At 43.2% G+C, this 27738-nt stretch overlaps 1 protein-coding gene across 1 annotated transcript in view; it reads right to left on the reverse strand.

The window, feature by feature from the left end:
* Nucleotides 1-3036: 3036 nt before the first annotated feature.
* LOC143923447 (up-regulator of cell proliferation-like) overlaps nucleotides 3037-27738 on the reverse strand; it is an 85478-nt gene continuing 60776 nt past the window's right edge. The window contains exons 2-4 of the mRNA XM_077447122.1: nucleotides 25036-25122; nucleotides 16844-16899; nucleotides 3037-7929 (exon numbers count right to left, since the gene is read on the reverse strand). Coding sequence (XP_077303248.1) covers nucleotides 3254-7929; nucleotides 16844-16859 — 4692 coding nt within the window. The 5' untranslated portion in view covers nucleotides 16860-16899; nucleotides 25036-25122 and the 3' untranslated portion in view covers nucleotides 3037-3253. The remainder of the gene's footprint in view (nucleotides 7930-16843; nucleotides 16900-25035; nucleotides 25123-27738) is intronic.

A 27738-nucleotide genomic window follows, 5' to 3' on the forward strand; every position in this document is an offset into this window, starting at 1 on the left:
AAAAAATGGGAAAAAGTATTGACTCGAGCATGAGCCGAGGGTGAGAAATGCGCAGCTACTGTAAGTGGAAAAGAGGGTCAACAATGCACATTTGCATGCCTTACTGTGCCCATTTACAGCCATAGGTCCTCCGAACCTTCAAACTCAGTAGATAAGGGTTTCTAGAGGCCCCCTAGCTGCAGCCAAAATTTGGGGTCTGTGAACCCAAAGGGCCCCGAAATTACATTGCGGCAGATGGACACAGTTGACAGACTTGGGGTTCCTAACACTAAGTGTTCCTGAGATACGGGTCCCCAAATTCGGTTTAGAAAATGTCAAACACTTTTCTGCAGCAGAGAATGACATTTTCCGAACCGACTTTGGGGCCACATATCTCAGGGCCATTTGGTGCTAGGAACCCCATCTTTGGAAATGTTGTAGTTCCACTAGGTTTTCAAACCAAATTTGGGGTTCCTAGCACCAAGTGGCCCCCGAGATACAGGGCCCCAAAGTCGGTTTGGAAAATGTCATTCTCTGCTGTAGAAAAGTGCTTGACTCCAGTATAAGCAGAGGGGGGCATTTTCAGCACAAAAATTTGCTGAAAAACTCGGCTTATACTCGAGTATATACGGTATTCCTTTTAATGGATTATGGAACTGCCGGCTACCTTTTTCTTCTGAATACTCTAACAATAATTCTCTTTAGTTAATAGAAACAATTAAGTACTGTCCGTAATACTTTTTTTATTTGAACTAACATACAATTTTTCAGGGCAAGCTTTCGGGATGTAAAACTAATTCACAAAAGTTTTAGTAGAATGTTAAAAAAAACTGCTGTTAATGGAATAGAAGATAATAAAAAAATGGCTAGACTTCTGCTTTATCATGTTTCACAACATAGACCAAAAGGACTATTGCATTTCTCTAGTGTGCATTTACCAATTAACTGCTAGCGGCTAACAGATGTTCAGAAGAATATTCATTTCTAGGGATGAGTGAAGTGATTTGGGTGAAACCGATTTAGCTGTAAGGCTGGGTTCACACTATTGCGAATTGGATGAGGTTTTTACCGCACCCAATTCGCATGTCAGGAGATTGTGACCAACTCTCTATGGAGCCGGTTCACACATTTCCGGAGCGGCTCTGGAGCGAATTGCACAGATGTCCTGTGCGTCTTCTGGTGCATTTCAGGTCCAAATTCAGACAAAAATTCGGACTGAAATAGGACCTGAAACAGTGATCAGGGACGCACCAGGCCCCTGCTGTGAGCCACTTCGTGCGACAGTGTGAACCCAGCCTTAAAATACTAGTTTCACCTATGCAGAAAAGGTTCTATATTTCAAGGGTGTGTTTTGGGGTGTATTATTTCATCGTACTTTAACCACTTCAGCCCAGGAGGATTTGGTTGCCAAATGACCAGGCCACTTTTTTGCGATTCGTCACTGCATCGTTTTAACTGACAATTGCGTGGTCATGCGACGTGGTTGCCAAACAAAATTAACGTCCTATTTTTTTCCACAAATAGAGCTTTCTTTTGGTAGTATTTGATCACCTCTTGATCACCTCTGTGGTTTTTATTTGTTTTCGCTATAAACAAAAATAAAGCAACAACTTTGAAAAAAAAGCAATATTTTTTACTTTTTGCTATAATAAATATCCCCAAAAATATATAAAAACACAATTTTTTTCCTCAGTTTAGATACATATTCTTCTACATATTTTTGGTAAAAAAAAATCGATCAGCGATTTTTATTGTGACTGCGACATTAGGGCGGACACATTGGACACTTTTTACGCTATTTTGGGACCATTGGCATTTATACAGTGCTACAATGGACTGATTACTTTGTGGGAAGGGGTTAACCACAGGGGGGGGCAAGGAAGGGGTTAAGTGAGTGTGTCCTAGGGAGTGATTCTGTGTGGGGGCTGGGCTTAATGTGACACGACACTGATCACTGACCGATGACAGGGAGCAGACGATCAGTGTTCTGTCACTAGGTAGATCAGGGAGATGCCTTGTTTACACAGGCATCCCCCCATTCTGCCGCTCCGTGACACAATCGTGGGTCCCACGAGCACGGTCACAGAGCTCGCGGTAGGGGCACACGCCCTCCCACACGGCAGCAAATTTAAAGGGACGTACATGTACGCCCATTTGCCTGTCCGTGCCATTCTGCTAACGAAAAAGTGCATGCAAGTGGTTAACTTATTCAAAGTAGAAAAATGACCCCCTATAAAAAAAAAACATATCTGTACTTATAGTTCCCCCTGTGAAGACCTACAAGTTCTTGTTAATGCAAAGTGAGAGTGAAGTCCACTTAATGCAGCTTCCTGTGATGGTGCGGCAATTATGCTGCACTGTTCCTTAAGTCAGAGCAGAGTTGTCGCCTGAATGTAGGCTGGGCCTGCTTGCACTACAATGGGATGAAAAAGGATTATGGGGTCACGGCTGTCGATATTGTCACTAATGAATTTTAACCTGTAGCTTTACATTAAGTACCTAACCACACCTAGGCTTGCCCGCTGCTCTCTGCTCTTAGTGTTTGTCTATGCATTTGTTTATTAATGTATATATATATATATAATATATATATAAGTTGGAACATGATACTAATGAGGCTATATTTTGGCAAAGGAGCAGGCCCAAGACCTTAGAAGCCCATTGCTCCCTTAAAAACAACCAAACCACCTTTGATCAGTTGACATTTAAAATCTCCCAATTTTCATTTATGGTACATAAATAATTTCACTCACTGAGCTGGTCACGTGAAATTTGTTTGGAAAAAAAAAATCTACTGTTTTTTCATGTATTTATTTAGAGTACTTTTTGGGCAGGTGGGGGTTGAATTAATTTCAGGTTTTTGCGTCTCTAAGTGGTATAATGCTTTGCATGGAAATTTGGAAGTTTATGTTGTAGGCCTGTAATTCTTTGGAATAACTCACTTAAATCTGTCCAAACAAGAGTCTAGTAGACATCCCGGGTGTGATAAAGTTTGAAACATGAAATCATAAATTATAATATAATAAATAACTATAAATAATTCAAAATAATAATAACTTAATAATAATAAATTTTATTCAATAACATAATCAAATCAAAAACACTGAAATTTGCTTAGTTGCAGAGTCGTCACTTTCAGTTTCTGATGGCAAATTTCCCCATGAATCACTATCGCTCAATTCTGCACCTGATTCTAATTTTTTATCGCTGTTTTATAGCTAGTCAAAAAACACTTTTGACGTAAATGGTCACTTTTTGTGTCCATTTAGGGCAGTTAACTAACATTAAAGACTTTTTTCAGGCTTTGAAGTGCTTGCTCTCTGGTGATTTGCTTCCAAATATCCGGAAATTCAGCCGGCTGTGCTCGATACTCTTTTGCAAACTCCTGATTAAACTTTACATAGATGAACTTCCAGTAATCTGAGGACTCAATGCTGGAGTCAGGCTGAATCGTCCAATCTGGATAATATGTACGATACTCTTTATAGGGATGATCTTGCATATTAGTGTCTGTGTTTCTAAACTTTGTGCTAGATACAACAAGAGTAGAACAGATATCAATGACTAATTTCTCATTTATCAAAGAACGGTATCGCCCCAATCCTTGTGGTCGGTGAATAGAAGCTTTGTGATTGGTATGATCACCACCTCCAGCCTCACAGGGGACACCACAGAATGGACACTGCTTGCCACATCCAACCACCTTCCTGAACAATTCATCCAGAGGCTTCACTGTCACCCTGGTAAGAACATACTCTATATCAATGGATCTAAATTCTGATAGGATTTGTTGTTGTGTCCCTGTGAGGAAGTGTTCAATTTCTGAAGAGAATTGCTGAACATTCACCAAATTGTGAAATGTGACAACTTTCATCTCTTTCTGTGAAATCACCAATTCTGTTTTTAGAAATTCACAGAACTTCTCCAAAAAACCTGACACAGAGTTTTCCTTCAGACATCTTTCATTTTTAAGAGTGGTTTTTATTTTCTTGTCAATGGATGACAGAACATTTCTTAGCAAGTTTTCTAAAGCTGGCCCTCTGCCATATTTGTTTCTGATGTAAGTTATAATCCATTTTTTTGTAAAGAGCTCATATGAACGGATGCATTCAACATATCTTTGGAATGACATGTTTTCTAGGAGCTCCTCTAAAATTGTATACTGGAAAAAATTTCGGCTGCTAAATGTGACATTTTCACTTAAAATCTCATCCACAATTTTTTGCCCAAGATGTTTGAAAACATAATCCATTATTGCTGGTTTCAAGCACAGCTCACAAAACTGGCTAGCTCTGGTTTGGCATTCATCTTTTTTGTGGAAAATACTGAGAAATGTAGACAAGTATTGAGGCTTTAGTTTTTCCAGGCATAGTTTAGGGTCATTCTCATGGATAAACTGGTCATGTAACTTCTGGAAGGCTTGAGAGGCTTTTCCAAAAATGAAAAGTTTGATATCCAGCTCAAACTGTTTATTAAAGTTAAGCTTTTTCACATCTTTACCATTTAGAATATTGTTGATTTTGTGTAGCAGTCCTTTGGAGTACATGTCATTGTAATCATCACTGGAAGAAATCTTCTCCTTTATATACTCATCACTGGTCTGAATTATTGAAGCAGCAAGATCGGCAGTCTTTTTATTATGTTCTTGCCTAAATATTAGGTTGCTAAAAAATGATCTCACAGAGCGATCAAAGTGCTCTTTATCATCTATACAAAACTTGACACCTTTCTTTGCATATTGTTGTAAATCACTAACATGAATTAATGTTTTATTTATCTCAGGTCCTTTATAGCACATTTCACTTTTAAGAAACTGAAGAATAGAATGATCCACATTACATCTCTTAAGTTCTTCCAACTGCAAATCTGATAACGTCTTCTGCCACATCAACTCAAATTCTTGGTGAACGTCGTGTTCGCTTACTTTATGATTATTTTGTCTGTGATTTTGCAGAAGAGTTGTTATTTTATCTTCAATTAGCGTCTGGGATTTCCTCTGAATGTCCTGGATTTTTATTTTTCCTTTCTGGATAGAAACAGCCTCATGGCACTTGCTAAGAGCATTTCTTTCAAGTTCTTTTCTCAGGCTCTTTATACTTAATTTGAATTCTTCTCTGTATCGTTCTATGAGATTAGCATTTTCTAAACTTTCAAAATATTTTTCTAGTGATGCAGTCATTTTATTTTCTTCGTCCAAAAGAATATTCTGCAGCTCCTGTGTGTTGCCTAGAGATATTTCTCCAGATTGATTTCTAATGTCATTTTCTGTGCTGATCACCCAGTCAAAAATTATTTTAGAGAAATCCCATTCCCATAAGGAATACTCGTTCGATAATTTATTGTAGGCTTTGGCCACCAGACTGTTTCTAAAACTGAAGATGAATGTTTCGTGTTTCACAGATTGCCATAAACTTTCTATCCAAGTAATAAATTCAGGGATGCTGGATGGTCTGTTAATAGATTTCTCACTTTCCATAAATGTAAACAAATGCATTTTCAGCTCAAGCACATTTGAGCTGTAGCCAAGATTTACTGGAGCCATTGGCGGGTCTCCCTGCCACAAACCAGGAATGTACCAGTTGTCTTTATTTAGATCGTAGTTCATTATGTCATTGAAAGCTAAAATCTCATTTTTTTTCTCCATTTTGGCAGCCACTTTTGTCATTTCATTTAACTGTTCCAGAAGTTTCCTCCTGTCTCTCATGTTCTTATCAGGAGCCGATACATCACTGACATTCTGGTGTATGAACTGGCAGTTGGGCTTCTTTCCAATTTCTTTCATTCTAAGGAAAGCATGGACCACGATCTGTAAAATATCCTTCATTTCTGCTGTATTTTCCATGGCCATATTGACTATGGTGATATCACTCAACCCAACCACTAGTGTGGCCAGTTCATTGTCATGTTCATAACTGTCCTCCAGAGAGGCCAACTCTGGAGCTTTCAGACCCTCAGTGTCAATCACTAGGATGAACTGACAGCCCAGCTTTTCCTGAAAGATCTTTTCCACACTTAGAAGAGTCATGAAGGCTCCTCGTGTGCATCTTCCACTGGCCACCGGGAACTGCAGACCAAACATGGTGTTGAGAAGGGTGGATTTTCCTGTACTCTGCACTCCCAGCACTGTTATCACTCTAATTTTGCATTTTTTTCCTGTCTTGCTATCTAGCTCATTTAGGACATCTGTTATCCATTTCAAGGGGATGTTGGAGGCATCTCCATCAATAAGCTCCAATGGAAACCCATCCAACAGAAGTTCAGCTGCTACTCCTGGAAGTTTAGAAAACCTTCTCTGATTCCTATCAATTTGTTTTTGTTTTATCATAGAGCTTTCAGCTTCATAGAACTGACCCAGTTCACGTAAAAAGTGTTCTATCCCTAAAGAGCTTTCTGAGAGTTTCTGATCTAAGTCCTGAAGTTCTTTTTTACGTGCAGTGTTGGTACATTTCTCCTTATATATACTTTGAAGTTTTGTGAGATTGTGTCTAGCAATTGCATCAAGCTGAAATTTCATCCACTTTAGAAAATGTTGTCTTTCTTTCTTAGACAAATCTGTAAGAGCATTTGTAAACATCTGTATACCTTTTGAAGTTTTATGTTTATATTGCTCAGAATGCAGCTGATTGCATTCATTTAGGAGAGCAGACTGATATGTTTCTGCATTCATATCTCCTTGATTTTTCATTCTGCAAAGTTCTTTTTCGATTATAGACAATTTCTTCCAAAGATTTCCTTGTAATTTCAGTGTTTGCTTTTTATACTGTGCTACATCTTGGATTTCTCGAGTGATTTTATAGGAAAGGTCTCTTGCTTTCTGGCATTCATTTGTAACTCCATCCACCACAAAATTATGTTTACCAAAGAATTGGTGGAGATTTCCTAGTATTACATTTTTGGAGCATTTATTTAAAATATTTTGAAGTTTTGGTTGGATTTTTTTCATAATATTTGCATCATTCTCCGACTTGCTTTTCATGATAACATGTTCCTTCTCACTTCCTAATACTGGTAATAGACGCAGAAGAGTACTTTTTGTTTCCTCCTCTATAGCTTTGCCCAGACCAGGAGTAACAACAAAGTGAAACTTGGCGTCACTCTGACTACATTTTGATAACAGTTGGAATTCTCGCTCATTGATTGTCTCCATGAATATAAACACAGCTGATGAAATTTCACTCAAAAATGTGAACTGCTCCCAGTTGGACTCCAAGTCTCCACGTAGGTTGGTCACTGCAAAGGGTTCTGGAAAAGCATCAGATTTACCAGAGGGAAAATACCAGGACATTTCCACAAGTCCTTCAGATATTTTCCTCTTAATGTTTCCTCCTTCCATATCATCATGTATGAAGAAGTTGTGATGCTGCTGGGATGGATTAAGAATATGATTCAGAGATTTAGATTTGGACAACTTGGTTTTCCCCAATCTTACAAAGGAAATGATTGGCATAGAAATATTCACCACATTTTCCTCTCTGAACCCTTTACTGTCAGCTAGTGACAGGGGTCTCCACTTCTTCACAATGTCTCTCATTGCCCACAGCATGAAGGTACAATGTGACCCGTCACCAGCAGGGAGCAGTAGAGGGACAGCAAACTGACACATTGCCATTTTACTGACAATCTCCTGTTGCAGAATATTGTCTGAACAATGCAGGAGAACACAGAGGGCATCAAGGGGGTGCATGGAACTTTCATTTTGTGGATCTTCAAATGGATCTTCAAAAGTATAATTTCCTTTTCCAGCATCTATGTCAAAAAGAGTGTTCCTTGCAGTAATGTCCAGAGCCATAATCTTCCTCAGAGTACACCAGGGTACATCTTCTATCTTCTGGGGTTTATTGTCTTTACTATTCTGTGCAGAGATTTCTAGAATATCACCCAGAGCCAGCTTATTAGAAATATACTTCTCCATCTTCAACAGTGCAAAGAGATTAATAAAATCTTCTTTCCCTGAAAACAGAAACAAGCAACATGAGCTATTAATAAGTCTTCTTTTAAGAACATATGATTTACCTTTCTAATATTTTAGATATAGAGATACGTTTTTCAGTCTAGAGATAAGGTTTAGGTTTGCCCAAAAATGGATTTGTGGTGCATTCACTAATGCCCCGTACACACGAGAGGGATTAAGTCTGACAGACCTCCAAAGGAGTTCCGCCAGAGTTCCGACGGAGTTCTGGCGGATTTTTCGACCGAACGGACTTGACCACACACCATCACACCAAACTCCGACGGAGTCGAACGTGATGACGTACGACTGGATTCGACGTAGGAAGTTCATAGACAGTAGCCAATAGCTGCCCTAGCGTCGGTATTAGTCCGTCGGAGTAGCACACACACGAGCGAATTTTTCGAAGGGGACCGGGTCCGGCGGAGTTCCGACGGGAAAATTTAAAGCATGCTTCATTTCTAAAGTCCGTCAGACTTTGGCGAATCAAAAGTCCGTTGCAGCCCACACACGATCGGATAGTCTGACGGACTCGGTCCGTCGGAGTTTGGATGTCGAAAAGTCCGCTCGTGTGTACGGGGCATTCGTTTAAATTCAGGGACCTCAGCAATTTTTTTAACAAAGTAACCATGGTATTTTTTTAAAATCATAATGGCCTTTGGACCGTGATCCACAGGCTTATGCCACGTACACACAATCAGACTTTCCCGGCAGAATTGGTTCGGCGGATTGTCCGCCGGACCAAGTCTGCTGGGAAAGTCTGATCGTGTGTATGCGGAGGTCCGTCGGACTTTCTGAACGAGTGGACTTGCGCACACATGAACGGAATTTCTGGCAGACTAGGTCCGACTGACTTTCGGCAGAGGTCAGACGAACTTTCCAAATGAACGGACTTGCCCACACATGGACTAAAGTCAGTTCATATTGAACTTGACTCCAGGTACGACGGGACTAGAGAAGGAAGTCTATCTCGCCACTTTCATCAGCAATATTAACACCTTGCGAGCCCAGTCGCCTGGTATAGATTTTAAGGGTAACCCCCTATGCCAAAAAAATGGCTGGGGGGTCCCCTCAAAGTCCATGCCAGACCCTTATCTGAGCACGTAGCCCGGCCGGTCAGGAAAGAGGGTGGGGATGATCGAGCACCCCCCTCCTGAGCCGTACCAGACCACATGCCCTCAACATGGGGGGGTGGGTGCTTTGGGGAAGGGGGGCACCCTGCGGCCCCCCCCCACCCCAAAGCACCTTGTCCCCATGTTGATGAGGACAGGGGCCTCTTCCCAACAACCCTGGCCATTAGTTGTCAGGGTCTGTGGGCGGGGGGCTTATCGGGATCCGGGAGACCCCTTTAATAAGGGGGCCCCCAGATACCGGCCTCCCACCCGATGTGAATGAGTATGGGGTACATGGTACCCCTACCCTTTCACCTAGGGAAAACAAAGTCAATAAAAAAACACACTAGACAGGTTTTTAAAGTAGTTTATTAGGCAGCTCCGGTGGTCTTCTTCCGACTTCGGGGGTCTCTTCCAACTTTCCAGCCTCTTCTCCCGCTCTCCGGTTCTTCTGCCAGTCTTCTCGTTCGTCTTCACCATCGCAGGCGCACAGAGCATGCCGCTGTTAACAGTGATCATGCCGTTAGTAGCAGCACCAGCAGGCATGCACGGGAGTGACATCATCGCGGCTCCGGACAGTCACAGCACCAGAGCCGCGATACCCGGAAGTCACTCTGGGATAGATGGCAGCATCGGAGGAGGGGAATGAGGACCGCTTCGGGGGCTTTGATCTCAGGTAAGTAATTCATAATGAGCTAGTATGCTATGCATACTAGCTCATTATGCCTTTGTCTTGCAGGGGTTATTTTTTTTTAAATATTACTGAGGCTTTACTTTCTCTTTAAGTGCATGACGAAGTTAAAGGTAATGGAATAACATGTGGTTAGATAAGGCGAAATTGCCTTTGAGAGACTTGACCATCCCATTATATACAAATTGCGACAAGTATATGACATCCTTGTTAACCTACATGCCATGATCAGGGATAGAGGTTAGTTCGGGCATATGTGGGATGCTATATAGTAGAGGGAAAGGTCAGGGAGAGAGGTCCCACCATAGATCGGCCGGGCATTTTATGGCGGGAGGAGCCCCAGATGAACATGATGAGGATAGATTCCATGGACGTAAATATATGTGGGGGGGGGGGGTATTTTTACATCTAGTTGGAGGAGGGAGATGGGCCTGTATGATTCAAGGAATGATGGGTCTTTGCCTGGTTTGGGTATGAGGACGATGAGGGCTTCGCCCATGGATGTCGGGAGTGCGTTTGTGTCAGATATGTGTGTGTACAGCTTGCAAAGTTTAAGGATGAGCATCTCGCTGAATTGGTTGTAAAATTTGAGGGAAAGTCCATCCAAACCGGGTGCCTTGGATGTGGGGAGCTGCGCCAGGGTCTCTGCTATACAGTCAGTGGTGACAGGTGCTTTGAGCTGGGCGATCTGGGAGGGAGTGAGTGCAGGGAAAGCAATGCCCTGCAGGAATGCTGACAGCTCATTGAGGGAATGATGGGTGGTAGAGCAGTACAGTTCAGAATAGAAGGTCCTGAACTAGGTCAGGGTCTGTTATTTTGGCCCCAGATGCTGACTGGAGAGAAACCACTACTGGGGGTTTGTGGTCTAGGTGGGCCATGTAGAAAAGGAGCTTACCAGCTCGTTCGCCGTGTTCAAATGTGTATTGTTTGCTGAAGAAGATGCCCAGTTTGACCTTTATTGAAGTGTAGTTGGTCTGTGAGCCTGGTCTGCATTCGTACAAGGGAATCATTGGCAGCTGTTGGGTCATTCTGGAAGACCTGCAAAAGGGTATTTAAGCATTTCTCTTCCTGGCAGAGCAGCGATTTAGAGGGGGCCTTGTGTGTATTGATTTGCGTGGAAAGGATCATGCAGGCATGTATTTTAAAGGCTTCCCATACGGATCTGACCAGGGCAGAGCCATCGTTTGTGCAGAAGTAATATTCCCACAGAAGTTGGATAGTGTCCAAGTCAGATAGGGTGGTGAGCCAAAATGGGTTCAGCCTCCAGATCCGAACCGCAGGGGGAGCTGACAACTGCAATGTGATCCAGTATGGGGAGTGATCAGAGAGCACTCTGGTGTCGAAGCCTGAGTCAAGAAGGTGAGGAAGGAGGGGGGGCAAGGAAGATGAAATCTATATGGGACATAACTGAACGTGGGGTGGTAAAGCAAGAGAAGCGTGATTGTGTTGGGTGTTTATGTCTCCGCATGTCGATGAGGGCAAATTCTGCAAGAAACTTCCCAATCTGGTGGTACTAGGTAAAGAGGCTGGAGGGCAGCTGGGCTCAGTCTGTCTAGGCTTGGGGTAATGACCATGTTGAAATATTCTGCCCAGATTGCCAGCACTGAGGGATGCTGGGCCATGAAAGCTACCCCTAGCTGCAGCATAGCAAAGTGAAATGTGGGGATGTAAAAAGCCAGGAGAAGGACCTCCAGGCCTCCAATGGTAGCATGCAGAAACAGTGACTGGCCCTGTGGGTCCGACTGCAATATGTGGAGCTGAAACTGCACCGTCTTGGTGATGAGAATCGCAAACCTGCGGCTTGGTATGGCCATCCCACCCAGGACTTTTTGAGACTCATCTGCTTCTGACCTGCCAGATGAGTCTCAACAAGAATTGAAATGTCTGCCCTCTCAGATTTAAGGTGGTACAAAGGCTAGAGTTCCTGGAGGAAACCCATGCAGGCACAGGGAGAACATAAAAACTCCAGGCAGATGGTGTGGTGTTTGGGATTTGAACCAGCGACCCTATTGCTGCTAGGTGAGAGTGCTACCCACTACATCACTGTGCTGCCCCTCCACCCACTGTCTGCTCAATTAGTGATAGTGAAAACCCTAAGAAGGGCCAAGGTGCACAGTCTAAGGAACTGCATTGTATTCACAAGAGCTCCTAAAGGTGGAGAACTGTAAGGAGACTTCCAGGGTCTTGAAGAGACCCCTCCAAAATCGGGAGGGGAATTGGATACAATAGTATTAGGCTTTCGTGGAGTTGGAAGATCTCTCAAATACAAATTAGCACCAAAGCAGTGGCTGAAGTCTGCAATGAGAGAAGTACTAAATATTTCCCATTAGAGAATCAGTCTATGACTTTCCAGAACATGGTACAGTCCTAAGAGGAGGGCAGGTCAGTAATGAAGTCCATGGCAATGTGGCACCAGGGCTCCTTGGGAACAGCTAATTGAAGAAGTGGTAATGTTGGCATTAGAGTGGGGGGATATAGTCTGTGCACAGGTTAAATATGCTTTAACTCCTCCACATCCTTGCAGAGGCCCGGCCATCTGTTGTAGAGAGAAGAAAGGTAAATGATCCCAGGGTATCCAGACAATTTGTAGTTGTGTGCAGGTGGACGCCGTCAGCATTTGTTCCAACGAAAGCCCGGAAGTGATGTCTCATGGATTCGGAACCGGAAATTGCGTCAATACATTTCATCCTCCCACAGGGCATCATCAAAGGAGTTCTGAATCCACAAGACGTCACTTCCGGTCTTTCATTGGAATGAACGTTGACGGGGTCTGCCTGCTGTTGTAAACTTTTATTGGATTCATGCTTATTTTTACCCATCAGTTTGTAAGTACTTGTCCACTTGCACAATACATTTCTTGGTCAACAGTACTTCATTATGGCACCTTTTCTTTTTATTTCTGGTATCATGATCCACATTTGATGTTTACAAACTTCTTCTTGAAACATTGATGTGATCTAGCCATTCCTGACCAACTTCTTAAAGCGTGAACGACCCCCAGACTGAAAAACAAGGGTGAAGAGTGCTATCCTTTTTTTTTAACAAACAAGAGCACTGCCCCAGCAAACTTGTAAGACTTGTGCTAAAGGGTTAGTGATTCAAAACCTGTTGCACCAGAGTCTACTAACACCTCCAGTGTAGTAGTGAAAGTAGGGAAGTGTATATACACAAGAATGGAAGATGGTTGAGAGGAGGAATGGGTTTGATTGTCTAGTGTGCCATCATCAACACACACTAGACAAGGACTTGTGTGTTATGCTTTGGGCTCTGTTTCAAGAAATGTCTTTCTCCAAAGGAAGACATGAGCATTCCAATTGCATAGGCTTCTCTTGGGAAAGCCTTAGGTGGTTCCAAGGGTCTCTGGCAATTAGAAGCCAAGCAAGGCATTTAGGGTTCGTATCAATGAGTCTTCTTTTTGTTATGCTCTTGAAAGAAGGTGTTGATCTGGTTGGTAAGAGAGATAAGATCATCCGAGTTGGTAGGAATTTCATGACCTGCCAGTTTATGCTTGATACCTTCTGCTAGGCCCTGTCAGAAGATAGCTGTGAGAGCTTTGTTGTTCTAGGAGAGTTCCACTGAAAGTGTGCAAATTGAATTAAAAAATATATTCCTCATTAAGGGTATCTTGATGAAGCACTTGCTGAGGAGGAGGCTCATGCAGGTTCATAGAATGCACTTCTGAAGAGAGCATAGAATGCTGTTATGCTGTTAATAACAAGATCGGGTCTTTCCCAGAGTAGTGCAGCACATGCTAAATTATCCCTAGAGAGCAGGCACACAACATAAGCTACCTTACAATGGTCAGACTCAGTAGACATGATGGTTACAGCAAACTGTCAAGGATTGGGAATCCACCCCCACATGATTAATGATAGTGGGAGCCATGAGAAAGTTTGGGGTGCAGAGTCTAAAGAACTGTCTTGTGTTCATCAGAGCTCCTAAAGCTGTAAATGTAGTGTTGCAAGTGATTCCCAGGTTGTGGTCCTCTGACTCACCCAAGCAGGAAGCTACTGAGAGCAGATGAAAGTTCCTAACAGAGCTTGGATGCTGGAATCACAAGGCAGTAGATAACACAGTCCCACCTGACAAGAGTGCACAGGAACAAAAGCATGGAAGACAAACACAGGCTGATAGTGCACAGTTGCTTATAATAAGAGGCTGTTGGGGCGTGGCTTAGCAATGGAAGCGTGCAGATGTGCTTTCTGGAGCTCTGCAAGAGAAAGAGCCGAGAACCGCCCACTGGACTGTACAGGCGAGCCGCTCGTTCATGCCAGGGGACCGCAAACACCCGCTGACCAAGGGGGAGCTGAAGGGTCCCGAGATCACCTACTATTTCCTGTGGAAGTACGCTTTTTCTTCTCCTGCTGCCCTGGCCAAGATGGTGCTGCCATGAGTCACCGCGGCTACTACCATCAAAATAGGTACACAGGCAGGGGCTGCAGTGGTAGGGGACTCGCCATCACTTGTGGATAGGTCACTCTCCCCTATACTGTCGCCAACTCTCGTGCACTCAGATATGCAGCCAGACCCAGAGCACACTGAGGGGACAGGCAACCACTCAGAGGGGTCCCTCCAGGATATAGTAGCGTATCTGCCCACCAAAAAAGACCTCCAGGTCATGGCAGCCTCAATTGTGAATGCCCTCACGCGGGAGCTTCATGATCTCTGCCAGCAGGTTGATACTGTAGAGGAGAGGGTGGTGGTCCGAGAATCCTCTACCACCACCACCACAGATGCCTGCATCACTACCCCGGAGACAGAGTACCGGGCCTTCCGCTGCCACCTAGTCAAGGTCCAATTGCGGCTGGATGATGGGAAAAACAGGAGCAGGTGAAACAACCTGCGCCTCCGGATGTTCTATACAGGGTACACTTTTTCACCATTAAAGAAGAGATCCTACGCGTGGCCTGGGCAAAAGGCCTGATTGACTTTGATGGAGCCCTCATACGGATCTACCCCCATGTCTCCAGGAAAACACAGGCCATGCGAGGGGGCTTCTGCGTCCTCTTCTCGAGGTGATCCATGAAGCAGATGCTACTTGCCACTGGGGTCACCCTTTCCATCTAATTGTGCGGAAACAGGGATCTGAGTTTAATCTCCGCTCACCGGATCAACTGTTTGGCTTTGAAGCTAATTCTTGTGCTCCAGCACTATAACAAATGCCACACAATGTTTCATCAGCTCGAGTTCAGCTGCAAAATTTCTAATGTTTGCTGCAGGGTAAATCCTGTATTATGGCTCAGAGTTTGTGACCCATTATACAGTGCTTTGCCAAAAATTATTGGCCTGTTGTCTCACCAACAATAAACTCCAATTTCAAGATAAAATGTGTCTCATCTGTTTCTCTTTATTTATGGCTTAACCAAATTGTTTACATACTGTCACATTACCGCTATAAAACATTTGCCTTTTAAATTGCCATAAAATATTAGTGGATATTGTCTCTCACATAATACACTCTAATGTTTATTGCCAGAAAAAAGCCTGCTTCATCTCTACCTCTTATATTGTGACCATACCATTGGGCTTTTCAGTCACTGAACAATATTGATGGCCATTGTCTCTCTCAGGGCCTCTTCACACTGGAATTGCACAGGAACAGGTGCTGCATTCATGTGCAATTACTTCACATTACTGTGTGGTGCAATTTCACAGCCCATTCACTTGAATGGGCTGCAAATCATGCTGGAATGCAGAAAAAGTAATGCATGCACTACTTTTAAAAATGCTCTGCACTGAATTGCATGGTTCTGCCCGCAAACGCACTGCATTTGGGGTTCCATTAACATTATATTGTCAGCTGCAGCAGATAGCAAGGGCAGTGCATTTGAGGGTTTTGAGGGAAACGCACATGGAACGTGCCTTTCCTGAACCAAATTCTGGAGTAAACCGGCCCTCAAATAATACACTTTAATTTTCATTGCAGATAATATCTCTTTGCTATTTGATGCCTATTCAAGTGCTCATTTACTGACGTGGTTATTGTGGTAACCAATTTCAACCAAAAATATACCTGAAGTCTAATTTTAATATTTTTGGAATAATCGAAGATACAGGGATTGTATAGGCAAAGGTTAAGTGTGGTTGTGGTCAGTTATCATAAGAAAGCCGACCACCAGCTCTAAAAAAATTGTACCGGGTGATGCCTCTGGCTGCAGGCATCACCCCGGGATAACCACTTCAACAATATTACGTACGGGTACGTACGGATTACGTAAGGGTACATGATTTTGCGTGAAGTGGTTAAAGGACAAATTAATCTTTTAACAAAAAATAATAAATATACATTCTTTTTGCAGGTAAAAAAATGTGCATTTACTTTTTTCTGTTTTAGGAGCCTGGAAAACATTACACCAGCAATCAGGTGCTCGCTGGTGCCATGCAGGTCTCCTGCAGACTGTCAATGTAAGCTGTCTACCCATACATCGTACATCATCTGGGCAAGCAGATGACAACGTCACCTGATGATCTGTTTAAAGGAAACGCATAGTTTTAAGCTGGTGATGTACGACGCTTCTGTATGCCGGGACGCGGTGCCCATCTTGCTGGTTCGGAATGCTGCTTTTTTAACCAAGACATGTGTGTTTACACTTCTACCAGGTGAGTGTTATTTAGCTGCACTTTACCTTCAGAAGACTTCCTGTGGACTTTTTCTTTATGGACTTTTATGACTTTTTGTTTTTAATGTGCACCTCTACCTTTTTTAGTTTCACACTGACAGGAAAAATAAATGAACTACCACAGTGCTCACAGCACCACAAAGGCTGTCAGTACTTGTAGCTTTGATCTGTGAATCAATGACGTGGCCGTGCGCCCTTAACACCCATGCTCTCTTCGAATTGTGATTTGTGGCAGATGATCTCTGGCTCACTGCCACAAGGGGGGGGGGGGTAATCAGGGGAAGGGTGCAGGCAGATGCTGAAAGTGTTACATGTAACATGTTTAGAAAGATGAGCTTATCCTTTAAGAAGACTCTGTTCCCTCTATATGGTATTTTTATATATATATTTTTTTTCTTTGTTAAATATTCACATAAATAGATTAGATATTGTGCACACATTTTTTACACCTGAATTGTTTTAATTATTTAAAATAAGACAAAATAAAACATACCTGATTTTTTAGCCATCCTGAAAGATGTGAAGTTGATCTTCAATGGTCTATTTGCACTGAAAGATTCAATTATAATTCTTACTTTATTAGAAGAATATGTACTATATATTAGGCATCAGCTAGTGATTGTTAAACTCAAAAAAAGTATCTAAACATTTATTAATCTCTTTGCACCAGTGGTATGCATATATGCAGCCTCTCAGAAGGTGGGTCTTAACGCTGAGGGGTCACATGTATGTGTAATAAAATGTAAATAGAGCTGTGCTAACGGAAAGCTCCCGATCTCTACTTGCAATTGGGAGCTTTCCGGTCATGTGACCGCCGTGACAGCCAATCACAGCAATCACATGATCAGAAACCCCATTCCTACTCATGGCATAAGAAACCTCTTAAAAAGCCAGGAGACGTTGGTGTTAACAGATTAACCACCCCTCAAATTCTTATATACTGTACGTTGAACGAACACTGAAAAAAAATCAACAAAAATTCAACAAAAGGTACATATAGCAAAGCATGAAAATGGTTTAGGTAAGCACGTGAAAATCTGAAATAAATAAATATTTTCTGCCACCAACCCCTAGCCAAAGATCTCATAGCACACCAAGCATTAATACTGTTTAGACCAACAAGAGTCTGGTATTGTAGCTCACAAAGCAAATGGACAAAAAAACACAAATAAACCAGTGGCAGTGGTAGAGATTACATTAATAATAATAATAATAATAATATGGAAAGGACCATTTCATGCTTTGCTAGAGATGTTTTTTTGTAAGTTGGATCCACAAAATATATCACTGGAAAGAAATAATAATTTGTACATTTTTCTTACTTACCAACTTAGCCCCCCCCCCCCTCCACACTGACATCTTGTTGTTGGAGTTTCCCCATCATACATACTGTATGTTCATCAGAGTAGTACAAACCAACCCTCCAATATTTTATAACAGCTTAAGATGTCTAAGAAAGCAAAGATCCACCGCTCCAGGTCAGTCCACCAGTAGACTGCTTGCTCTCCAGGCAGGTGGGGGTTCCAGGTGCAGGCTGATTGCACAAACCAAGTAAGCGCTGGTTTTAGCGTGAAACGCGTCAGGTTTTTGTTCTATATTTTTTCCCTTTGCTGTGGTGATTCGTGTGATGTGGAGTTTTTTCACTTGAAGGAATAAAGGCACTTTTACTTTTCATCTAATCCGGAGTGCGGCTGTCCAGAGTTTGTTTGTTTTTCATGTAGCTTAGGATGTCTACCTCTAAATTTACCACCATTTCATATAACATGCAAGGTTTTCATTCCCTCCACAAATGTAGAAGTGCATTTAACTTCTTCTGTAGCCTGCAATCTGTTGTAATATGATTAGTGATGGCCGAACGGTTAGCCCGGCGGTCGTTTCGCTGCGAATTTCGGCTGTTCGCCGTCCGCCCGATCGGCGGACTATTGCCGACGTTCGCCCGGCAGACTTCCGTGTTTACTGTGTAAAAGAACTTTGACCTATGATGACACATCCATCAAGGGGTACAGGACAGCCAATTGAGACATTACAGCACATGGACACTTGGACATTCCCCCTAACTTATAAATAGACCCGATCCGGTGGCCATTTTCCATTCTTTCGTATGTCACTATAGGGAGAGGTTGCTGTGTGGAGCAGGGAGAGACTGCAGTGACCCAAATCGCTAGCTATTTGGTACACAAAAGTTCTTTTCAGGACTGGTATAGGTGTTAGGTGTAGTTCAGGATATAGGTTTGAGGCACTGCTGTGCTAGTGATTGTTGCAGCAGCCTGTCTTTTGTCAGTGTAGAGAGAGGGACAGGACGCTGTGTGCAGCAGGGACAGTCAGTTTAATCATCAGCTGTTACTATTAGGTCCACAAAAGTCCTTTTCAGGACTGGTATGGTAAAGTAATACAGGATATAGTTTTGAGTGCCATTCAAGTTATTGTTCCAGCAGCCTGTGTTTTGTCAGTTTAAATAGGGACAGGCAGGAAGCTGTGTGTGGCAGTGAGGGACAGTCAGTTTAATCAGTAGCTGTTACTATTAGGTCCACAAAGGTTCTTTTCAGGACTGGTATGGTAATAGGCTTGTACACGTATAATATTCTTTCTTCCAAATATAGAAAGAATATTATACTTGACTGCTGCCCTTCTGCTGCAGTAGTCCTTTATGAGTATAGGGACTGAGGTACAGTCTGCTAATCATTCACAACCTACTAGTTCCACAAAGGTCCTTATAAGGACTGGTAAGGTATAGGGTACTACAGTACATAGGGTTGAGTGAGGTACAGTCTGCTATTCCTTAAGGACTGGTATAGGTCCACAATATATAGGGTTGAGGTGCACTACTGCTGACTGCTGCCCTTCTGCTGCAGTAGTCCTTTATGAGTATAGGGACTGAGGTACAGTCTGCTAATCATTCACAACCTACTAGTTCCACAAAGGTCCTTATAAGGACTGGTAAGGTATAGGGTACTACAGTACATAGGGTTGAGTGAGGTACAGTCTGCTATTCCTTAAGGACTGGTATAGGTCCACAATATATAGGGTTGAGGTGCACTACTGCTGACTGCTGCCCTTCTGCTGCAGTAGTCCTTTATGAGTATAGGGACTGAGGTACAGTCTGCTAATCATTCACAACCTACTAGTTCCACAAAGGTCCTTATAAGGACTGGTAAGGTATAGGGTACTACAGTACATAGGGTTGAGTGAGGTACAGTCTGCTATTCCTTAAGGACTGGTATAGGTCCACAATATATAGGGTTGAGGTGCATTACTGCTGACTGCTGCCCTTCTGCTGCAGTAGTCCTTTATCAGTATAGGGACTGAGGCACAGTCTGCTAATCATTCACAACTTACTAGTTCCACAAAGGTCCTTATAAGGACTGGTAAGGTATAGGGTACTACAGTACATAGGGTTGAGTGAGGTACAGTCTGCTATTCCTTAAGGACTGGTATAGGTCCACAATATATAGGGTTGAGGTGCACTACTGCTGACTGCTGCCCTTCTGCTGCAGTAGTCCTATATGAGTATAGGGACTGAGGTACAGTCTGTTGCTCATTCACAACCTAATAGTTCCACAAAGGTCCTTATAAGGACTGGTAAGGTATAGGGTACTACAGTACATAGGGTTGAGTGAGGTACAGTCTGCTATTCCTTAAGGACTGGTATAGGTCCACAATATATAGGGTTGAGGTGCACTACTGCTGACTGCTGCCCTATACTGCAGCAGTCCTTTATCAGTATAGGGACTGAGAGTTTTGTCATAGGGTCATTTAAAAAATGACAGGCAAAGGAAGAGGCAGGCCCTTCTGCAGGGGTGGTAGGGGTAGGGCAGGAGCAACAGACTTGAGCCAAAGTGGGAAGTTGCAGAAGGTGCGTTCAATTACTTTAAAGGACACACCAGACTTGGTTGAGTGGCTCACTCAGCCTTACTCTTCTGCACCCTCCTCATCCTCTTGATCTGCACCCTCTTCTTCACTCTCTGCTATGTGCACCCCCAAAGACACTACCACCAACAACACCACCACCACCACCACATACCTTCCGCTTGAGTCACAGGAATTATTTTCCGATCCATATCAAGACATTTCTGATGCGCAGCCACTCTTGGCATTGGATCAGGAAGAGGAGGTAGCAACAACCGCCACTCAGCAGTCTGACGACAGTACCCAGATCAGCCCAAGGAGGAGGTTGGTCCCCGTTGTTGCTGCCTACTCCAAGATCTCTACTTATAGCGGTGGGGAAGGTGACGCCGATGATGACGTGTCTAGTGATGTCACGTGGATGCCCACAAGAGAGGAAGAGGAGGGGAGTTCAGAGGGAGATATGGACCAGCAGATAGGGAGGAGAAGCAGGAATAACTTACATTGCACAGGAGGGACAAAGCAGACTGCTAATGTATCAGGAGCGTGTCATCGACCATGTACGGTCACATCTGGCGCTCCCAGGACGCCGGCACATGGCTCCGCAGTGTGGGCTTTTTTTAACGTGTCCGCTGCTGACAATAGCATTGCCATCTGCAATCTTTGTAGTCAACGCATTAGTTGCAGTAAGCCCAACACTCACCTTAAGAAGGCACATGAGCAGCCATCACGAGCCCAGTGGGAGCAACGGAACACACAGAGCCATACTCCAGGCTCTCACCGTCCAGACTCGTCTTCTACTTCTCCTTCTCCTTCTCCTCTCTCCTCACAATTGTCCTCTACTCTACCTTCCATCACGCCAAGCTCACGTTTTTCTGCAAAAAGGCAGGCTTCCGTGGGCCTAATGTTCGAGCGTAAAAAAATGATGACGCCGGATAACGCTCTTGCCCAACGGTTGACGGCTGGCTTGTCAGAACTGATAGCCCGCCAACTACTGCCATATAAACTGGTGGACTCGGAGGCCTTTCGAAAATTTGTGGCCATTGGAACACCACAATGGAAGGTCCCAGGAAGGAAGTATTTCTCAGAGAAGGGCATCCCAGAGCTATATGGCCATGTTCAGCGGCAAGTGAATGTATCTCTGGCACACAGTGTCGGTGCCAAGATACATCTGACCACAGACACGTGGTCTAGCAAACACGGGCAGGGAAGGTATATCACTTTTACTGCCCACTGGGTGAACCTTCTGACGGCCGTCAAGCATGTAACCCGTGGCACCCGTGTAGATTTGGTTTTACCGCCACGGATTGCATGCAGGCCTGGCTCTTCTTCTCCTCCTCCTCCTACTCCAGCCTCCTCCCTCTCCTCCTCGGCTGGCACACTTTCTCCCTGCTCTTTGTGTTTTTGAATTCTTTAGAGAGCCCTGCTTCTCCTCTCAAGATTGTTGCAGCCGACGGTGCTCTCCCGTTCTATTCTAATTGCTATCATCATCTCTAATTGCTACTGACGTTTTAAATATCTATACCTAATAGAGACTATACAGTGACTGATTTTTTGCGCCATCTGATCCCAAATATTTTGCTCTCCTAGCAGTGACTGAGTGCACCAGCTATTGTACTAGGTCTATCAAAAGCATCAACCAAAAGTCAGTTGCCAGGTTCCCCCTGAGCTTGGCAAGGCATCTTCTATCACGCTGGCATAAAATGCATGTGCCAATTTCCTGGATTCTGTGCCTTCACAGGGTAAGTGGAAACAACTCCTTTAGAGTATATTAACCACATACTTAATGAATGTGACAACCTGTTAGGTGTCTTCATCCTGTGATCGTTGGCGGGTCTTATGTTTTTTTGAGTGTTTGTGTTCAGGGTTTCTGCTCCTAAAATAACGCAAAACACCTTCATTTGCATATGTTCCTTGGGCACTCTTTTAAGAGCCATGTCCCACGTCACCCCCTCCTACCTTTTCTAATCTTCTGTGCCACTAACAGGTGTGGCAAGCTCTTTATTTGCACAAAATATATGGAGAAAAGCATCTTACCTCTCACCAAAAAACATGGAACCCTGTCTCTTTGAGAGCCATCTGCCTTCATCCACTCACTTCAGAAGTATCTGCAGGTGAGCTTCAGACAGCATTTCCAAAGGTAGACATCAGACACAGTTAGAGTCAGAGACAAAAAACAGTCAGACTGTCAAACCCACAGAAGTACACAGCATAGCAGGGGAGCCAGGACAGCACATACAGAGACAGACAGGAGACTCAGCCAGAATCTGAGGTAAATCATTTACCTGGCAGGACTGCAGGGAGAGAGGGAGAGAAGCCCTCCCAACTGCAGACCTCCAAAATCAGTTACACCATTGCATGGTGTCTGGCTGTTTAAGCATCATTTTGCCCGTAATCTTGGCACAAGGCACCTCAGTTTTTAGAAAGATTTACCCACAGCATTCTGGGTCTTCCAACTCCATGAGGGGCAGAACATGGAGGGTCAGGTTTGGCGGGGGGGGGGTGCAGCAAACAAATTACTTACAAATTACTTACTAACAGCAATCAACATGTGGCCTGGAGCATGACCAAAAAAAGAACATCTTAGTTGGGGGAGGGGCTGACTTTTATATTCAGCTTGGAACATGTGGTCATTGGGGGCTCCAAATTAGGTGTTAACCCATTATGTGCTGACGGGAGGATGGGCCAGGAAAAATCTATTACTTTGCTCACACAAACTTATTGGGCAAAATGTAATTTCTACATCAGAGCTAATAGACCTGGTCTTAAATTAACTATCCTCTCATTTCTAAACCAAAAAGTACAACTCCTATCAGACTTCATCTACCTGTCAGCATTATTTTTGCTAACCCTTCTAGTATTGTGCAAAGGGCTTTTGGAATAAAGCAATGTGGAACAAGGAATGTACAGCATGGTATACAGATTGAGGCTATGATTCCAAAACTTGGCAAACATGATTAGAGCCTTATAATTATAGACTGCTCTCTCTATAAAATGTGGAAATGTTTTCTAAAATTCTCCTGACTTGACATAAAATGTTCCTGAAATCTTTGATTCATAAAGAATAGGTGGGTTTTATTCCCCACAGACAAAACCATTGCATACTCAATGTGTTTGGCACCATTTTATGGGACATTTATATATTTTATGAGGTTATTGTATATGCATTATAAGTTGGGGCTTAAGGAAAACATTCTGTCGTGGCTGAAGAACCTTCATTATAATCCATCTGTTACTTAATAGTTTTTCCTTACCCTTTTCAAAAGAGTGGAACCCACCAAGACTTTCCCTTTTTCCTTATCTTATCTTGTGTTAACATATTGACTCAGAGTCCCTTGCATAAAGTTTCAGAATAAACCCCAACATACATAGAATCCTAGTGGGAAATTAGACATTAGCGCTGTTTCTTTGCTGATGTCCTACTTCTCACTCTAACACAACCACATATTTCCTTACCCAGCCTGTTTTCTATTTTACAATCTTTCACCCAAATATCAAGTTTTACTGTCAACGAGAAAAGATCCACTGCTCTAAGCCCTTGTACATACGGTCGGACATTCCGACGGAAAATGTCCGATCGGACTGTGTTGTCGGATAATCCGACTGTGTGTGGGCTCCATCGGACTGTTTCAGTCGGAATATCTGACGGACAAAGTTTTAGAGCTGGGCTATAAACTTTCCGACAACATGATCCGATCGAACTTTGTCCGATTGTGTGTAGAGAATTCCGATCGGACAAAGTGCCATGCATGCTCAGATCAAATTCCTAGACCAAAGCTATTGGCTACTAGCCTGAACGTAGTCCCGTCGTAACTAAATAACGTCGTCACGTTATGTCTGATCCGATTTTCCGACAACTTTGTCCTACCGTGTGTATGCAACACAAGTTTCGGACAAAATCCGTCAGACAAAATCCGACGGATTTTGTTGTCGGAATGCCCGACCGTGTGTACAAGGGCTTAGTCTAACTTTACTACAGAACTGTCTCCATCCGTCAATCTAATGCCCCATACACACGGTCGGACATTCCGACGGAAAAAGTCAGATCGGATTATGTTCTCGGAAAAAGTCTGAGAGCTAGATCTAAAATTTTCCGACAAAAAAATCTGATCAGACTTTTTCCAATCGTGTGTAGAGAATGCCAACGCACAAAGTGGCACGAATGCTCAGAAAAAATTTGGAGACAAAAGCTATTGGCTACTAGACTCTACGTAGTCCCGTCATACTTTTTGGACGTCACCTCGTTCCAAACTATCAGATTTTCCGACAACTATGTACGACTGTGTGTATGCAAGACACGTTTCGGCCAAAATAAAGCGGTCCAACCGTGTTTATGGGGCATAACTGTTCTTTTGTGTGGTGAGATACCTCTTTAGAATATCTAAGGATTAAATTATCTCCTGACCACAAATAATTTATACTGCACCAACTATGTCCTTAACCTTTGGAAATTTAGGAATTTAATAATGTCTTGGAAGCAGCATAATCTTTCCTGGATAGTTAAGATCAATGCAATTAAGATGACCTTATTACCTCTTTTGCACCCTCCTTACTACTCTTCCTCCTTTCTATTGATTTCATATAGAACTGTAAGAGACCCAGAATTTCTAAATGTAACCATTTTATTCACAAATGAAGGAGTCTGGACCGAATGCGGTATTGAAGGCTTTTTCACTGTCTAATTTATCACACATGTATATCATATATCCAAATGGTGAGCTTATCTTTTTTTCAATATTTTGAAAACGTAATAAAAACTCTTGACAATAAAATAACAGTAATGATAATAATAATAATATAACAAAACTCAGATGTAAGTTTAAATGTTGTATAGCTACTCACCTCAAATGCAACTGAGGAAAATATCATAGACTTGGCCAATACTCAGCAAATTCTTCCACCATTATCAGCACCATTGGCTGGGTCCTTCTGTAAATGATGTTGTGTGAAGTCAGTTATAAAAATGTATAAATCTCATAACTAAATATTAAACTGATTCAGAGCAAAAGGAAACATTCAATTGAAAGCTTACGCCCCTCCACTGATACACTCCTATGGGAGTTTTTGAATTCTTTGGAAATTAAATCTGGAATTTTGATGAAGAAACAGATGAAGAAACAGAAAGGCTTGCTTTAAATAAAGCAGGCCCTAGCAATTGTCACAAGCTGTGAGTTCATCCTCTTTGACAAAAACTTAGCTCTTCCAGTAACCAAACTGCTGAACACCACCCCAATGAAAAATAATTGCTGGCCAAATATTCTTCAGAAATCAGTATGGGCAATCAATAGACATGTGCGATTAGTTTCGTACGAAACGTAAATTGATACAAATTTCCGTAAATTCATACATTCAGGAGGATCTGAAATACTAATTTCTATGCTTCTGAATTTTGTACGAAATACAAAATTTCATTTACGAATTTCGGATCCAAATTCTGTTACAACGGAAACGTGGCTGGTGTTTTGTTGACCGATCAGAGGTTTTCTTCTGCCGCTGAGTGGGGGTTGGGAAAATTACCTTTTTTAATATGGGAGTGAGAGACTGGTACTGGTAGTCGATGGGAGATCCAGAATTGGACAAAATAAGAATGTTCGTTAATTACGATTATTCGTTATGATGAAGTTAAAAACCCAGGAAGTCATCACAGCACAGGGGATGGTGGGAGCCCCTCATAATGAGCACAGCACAGGGAGGCTGGGAGCCCCTCATAATGAACACAGCACAGAGATGGGGGGAGCCCCTCATAATGAGCACAGCACAGGGATGGGGGGAGCCCCTCATAATGAGCACAGCACAGGTATGGTGGGAGCCCCTCATAATGAGCACAGCACAGGGATGGTGGGAGCCCCTCATAATGAGCACAGCACAGGGATGGGGAGGCCCTCATAATGGGCACAGCACAGGGATGGGGGGAGCCCCTCATAATGAGCACAGCACAGGGATGGGGGGAGCCCATAATAATGGGCACAGCACAGGGATGGGGGGAGCCCCTCATAATGAGTACAGCACAGGGATGGGGGGAGCCCCTCATAATGAGCACAGCACAGGGATGGTGGGAGCCCCTCATAATGAGCACAGCACAGGGATGGGGGGAGCCCCTCATAATGAGCACAGCACAGGGATGGGGGAGCCCCTCATAATGAGCACAGCACAGGGATGGTGGGAGCCCCTCATAATGAGCACAGCACAGGGATGGGGGGAGCCCCTCATAATGAGCACAGCACAGGTATGGTGGGAGCCCCTCATAATGAGCACAGCACAGGGATGGGGAGGCCCTCATAATGGGCACAGCACAGGGATGGGGAGGCCCTCATAATGGGCACAGCACAGGGATGGGGGGAGCCCTTCATAATGAGCACAGCACAGGGATGGGGGGAGCCCATAATAATGGGCACAGCACAGGGATGGGGGGAGCCCCTCATAATGAGTACAGCACAGGGATGGGGGGAGCCCCTCATAATGAGCACAGCACAGGGATGGTGGGAGCCCCTCATAATGAGCACAGCACAGGGATGGGGGGAGCCCCTCATAATGAGCACAGCACAGGGATGGGGGAGCCCCTCATAATGAGCACAGCACAGGGATGGTGGGAGCCCCTCATAATGAGCACAGCACAGGGATGTGGGGAGCCCCTCATAATGGGCACAGCACAGGGATGGTGGGAGCCCTTCATAATGAGCACAGCACAGGGATGGGGGAGCCCCTCATAATGATAAATTCATCATAACGAACATTCGTAATTGCTAAGAAAAGTTAAAAAACTAAAAATTCGTATTTCTTACGAATCCAAATTTAATTTCGGCCACGAATTACAAAATACGAATTAACGGCTATTACAAAACGTAACGGAACTAATTTATTGATGGCGCACATGTCTAGCAATCAATGGTCACTCCCAAAGACTCCTATGTGACAACAGGAATCAATAGATTTCAATGTACTGCACCATTGATGGCCAACTAGCCAACAAAAACAATTGTGTGGAGTTTGGAATAAAGGGATCTACAAGTATTTAGATGAGGGTGTGTATCTGTCACAGGGTGGTGTCTGTGGATACACTAAAAGGTCAAAACAACCGATTGCCACGTCCTAGTTATGACTTTAAAAGAAAAACATTTTTTATAGGGAATTGGGGGAAAAAAAGAAAAAAAAATTGAAGGAACCTTCACACAAAAGACCTCAAAGAAAAGTGTAGGTTCAATTGGACTTTTTAGGCAAGAGAAAAAGTTGTAGAAACAACCAATATATTCAAAAATATTATTTATTATTTTAAAAAGAATTAATATTACTGTAAAAAATCAGAATTAAAAAAGAAAAAATGTATAAATATACATTAAGCCCCATTTGATATCCTGTCAGGATTGATATAGTCTAAACATAATTCATATTAATTTCTATATATATCCAAAGATTAACAGTTTGTACAAATATAGGATGTAGAGGATATCAAATATATAACTGAAACTTAAGTATGTTCTGGTGCTCTACATGTTTCACGTTTTTTTGAGTAACGCTTCTTCAGGAGCTTTAGCAATATTATTTCTT

This window comes from Lithobates pipiens, unplaced genomic scaffold (assembly GCF_037356315.1).
Source record: "Lithobates pipiens isolate NorthernLeopardFrog02 unplaced genomic scaffold, aLitPip1_a1.2 Scaffold_22, whole genome shotgun sequence".
Lineage (NCBI taxonomy): Eukaryota > Metazoa > Chordata > Amphibia > Anura > Ranidae > Lithobates > Lithobates pipiens.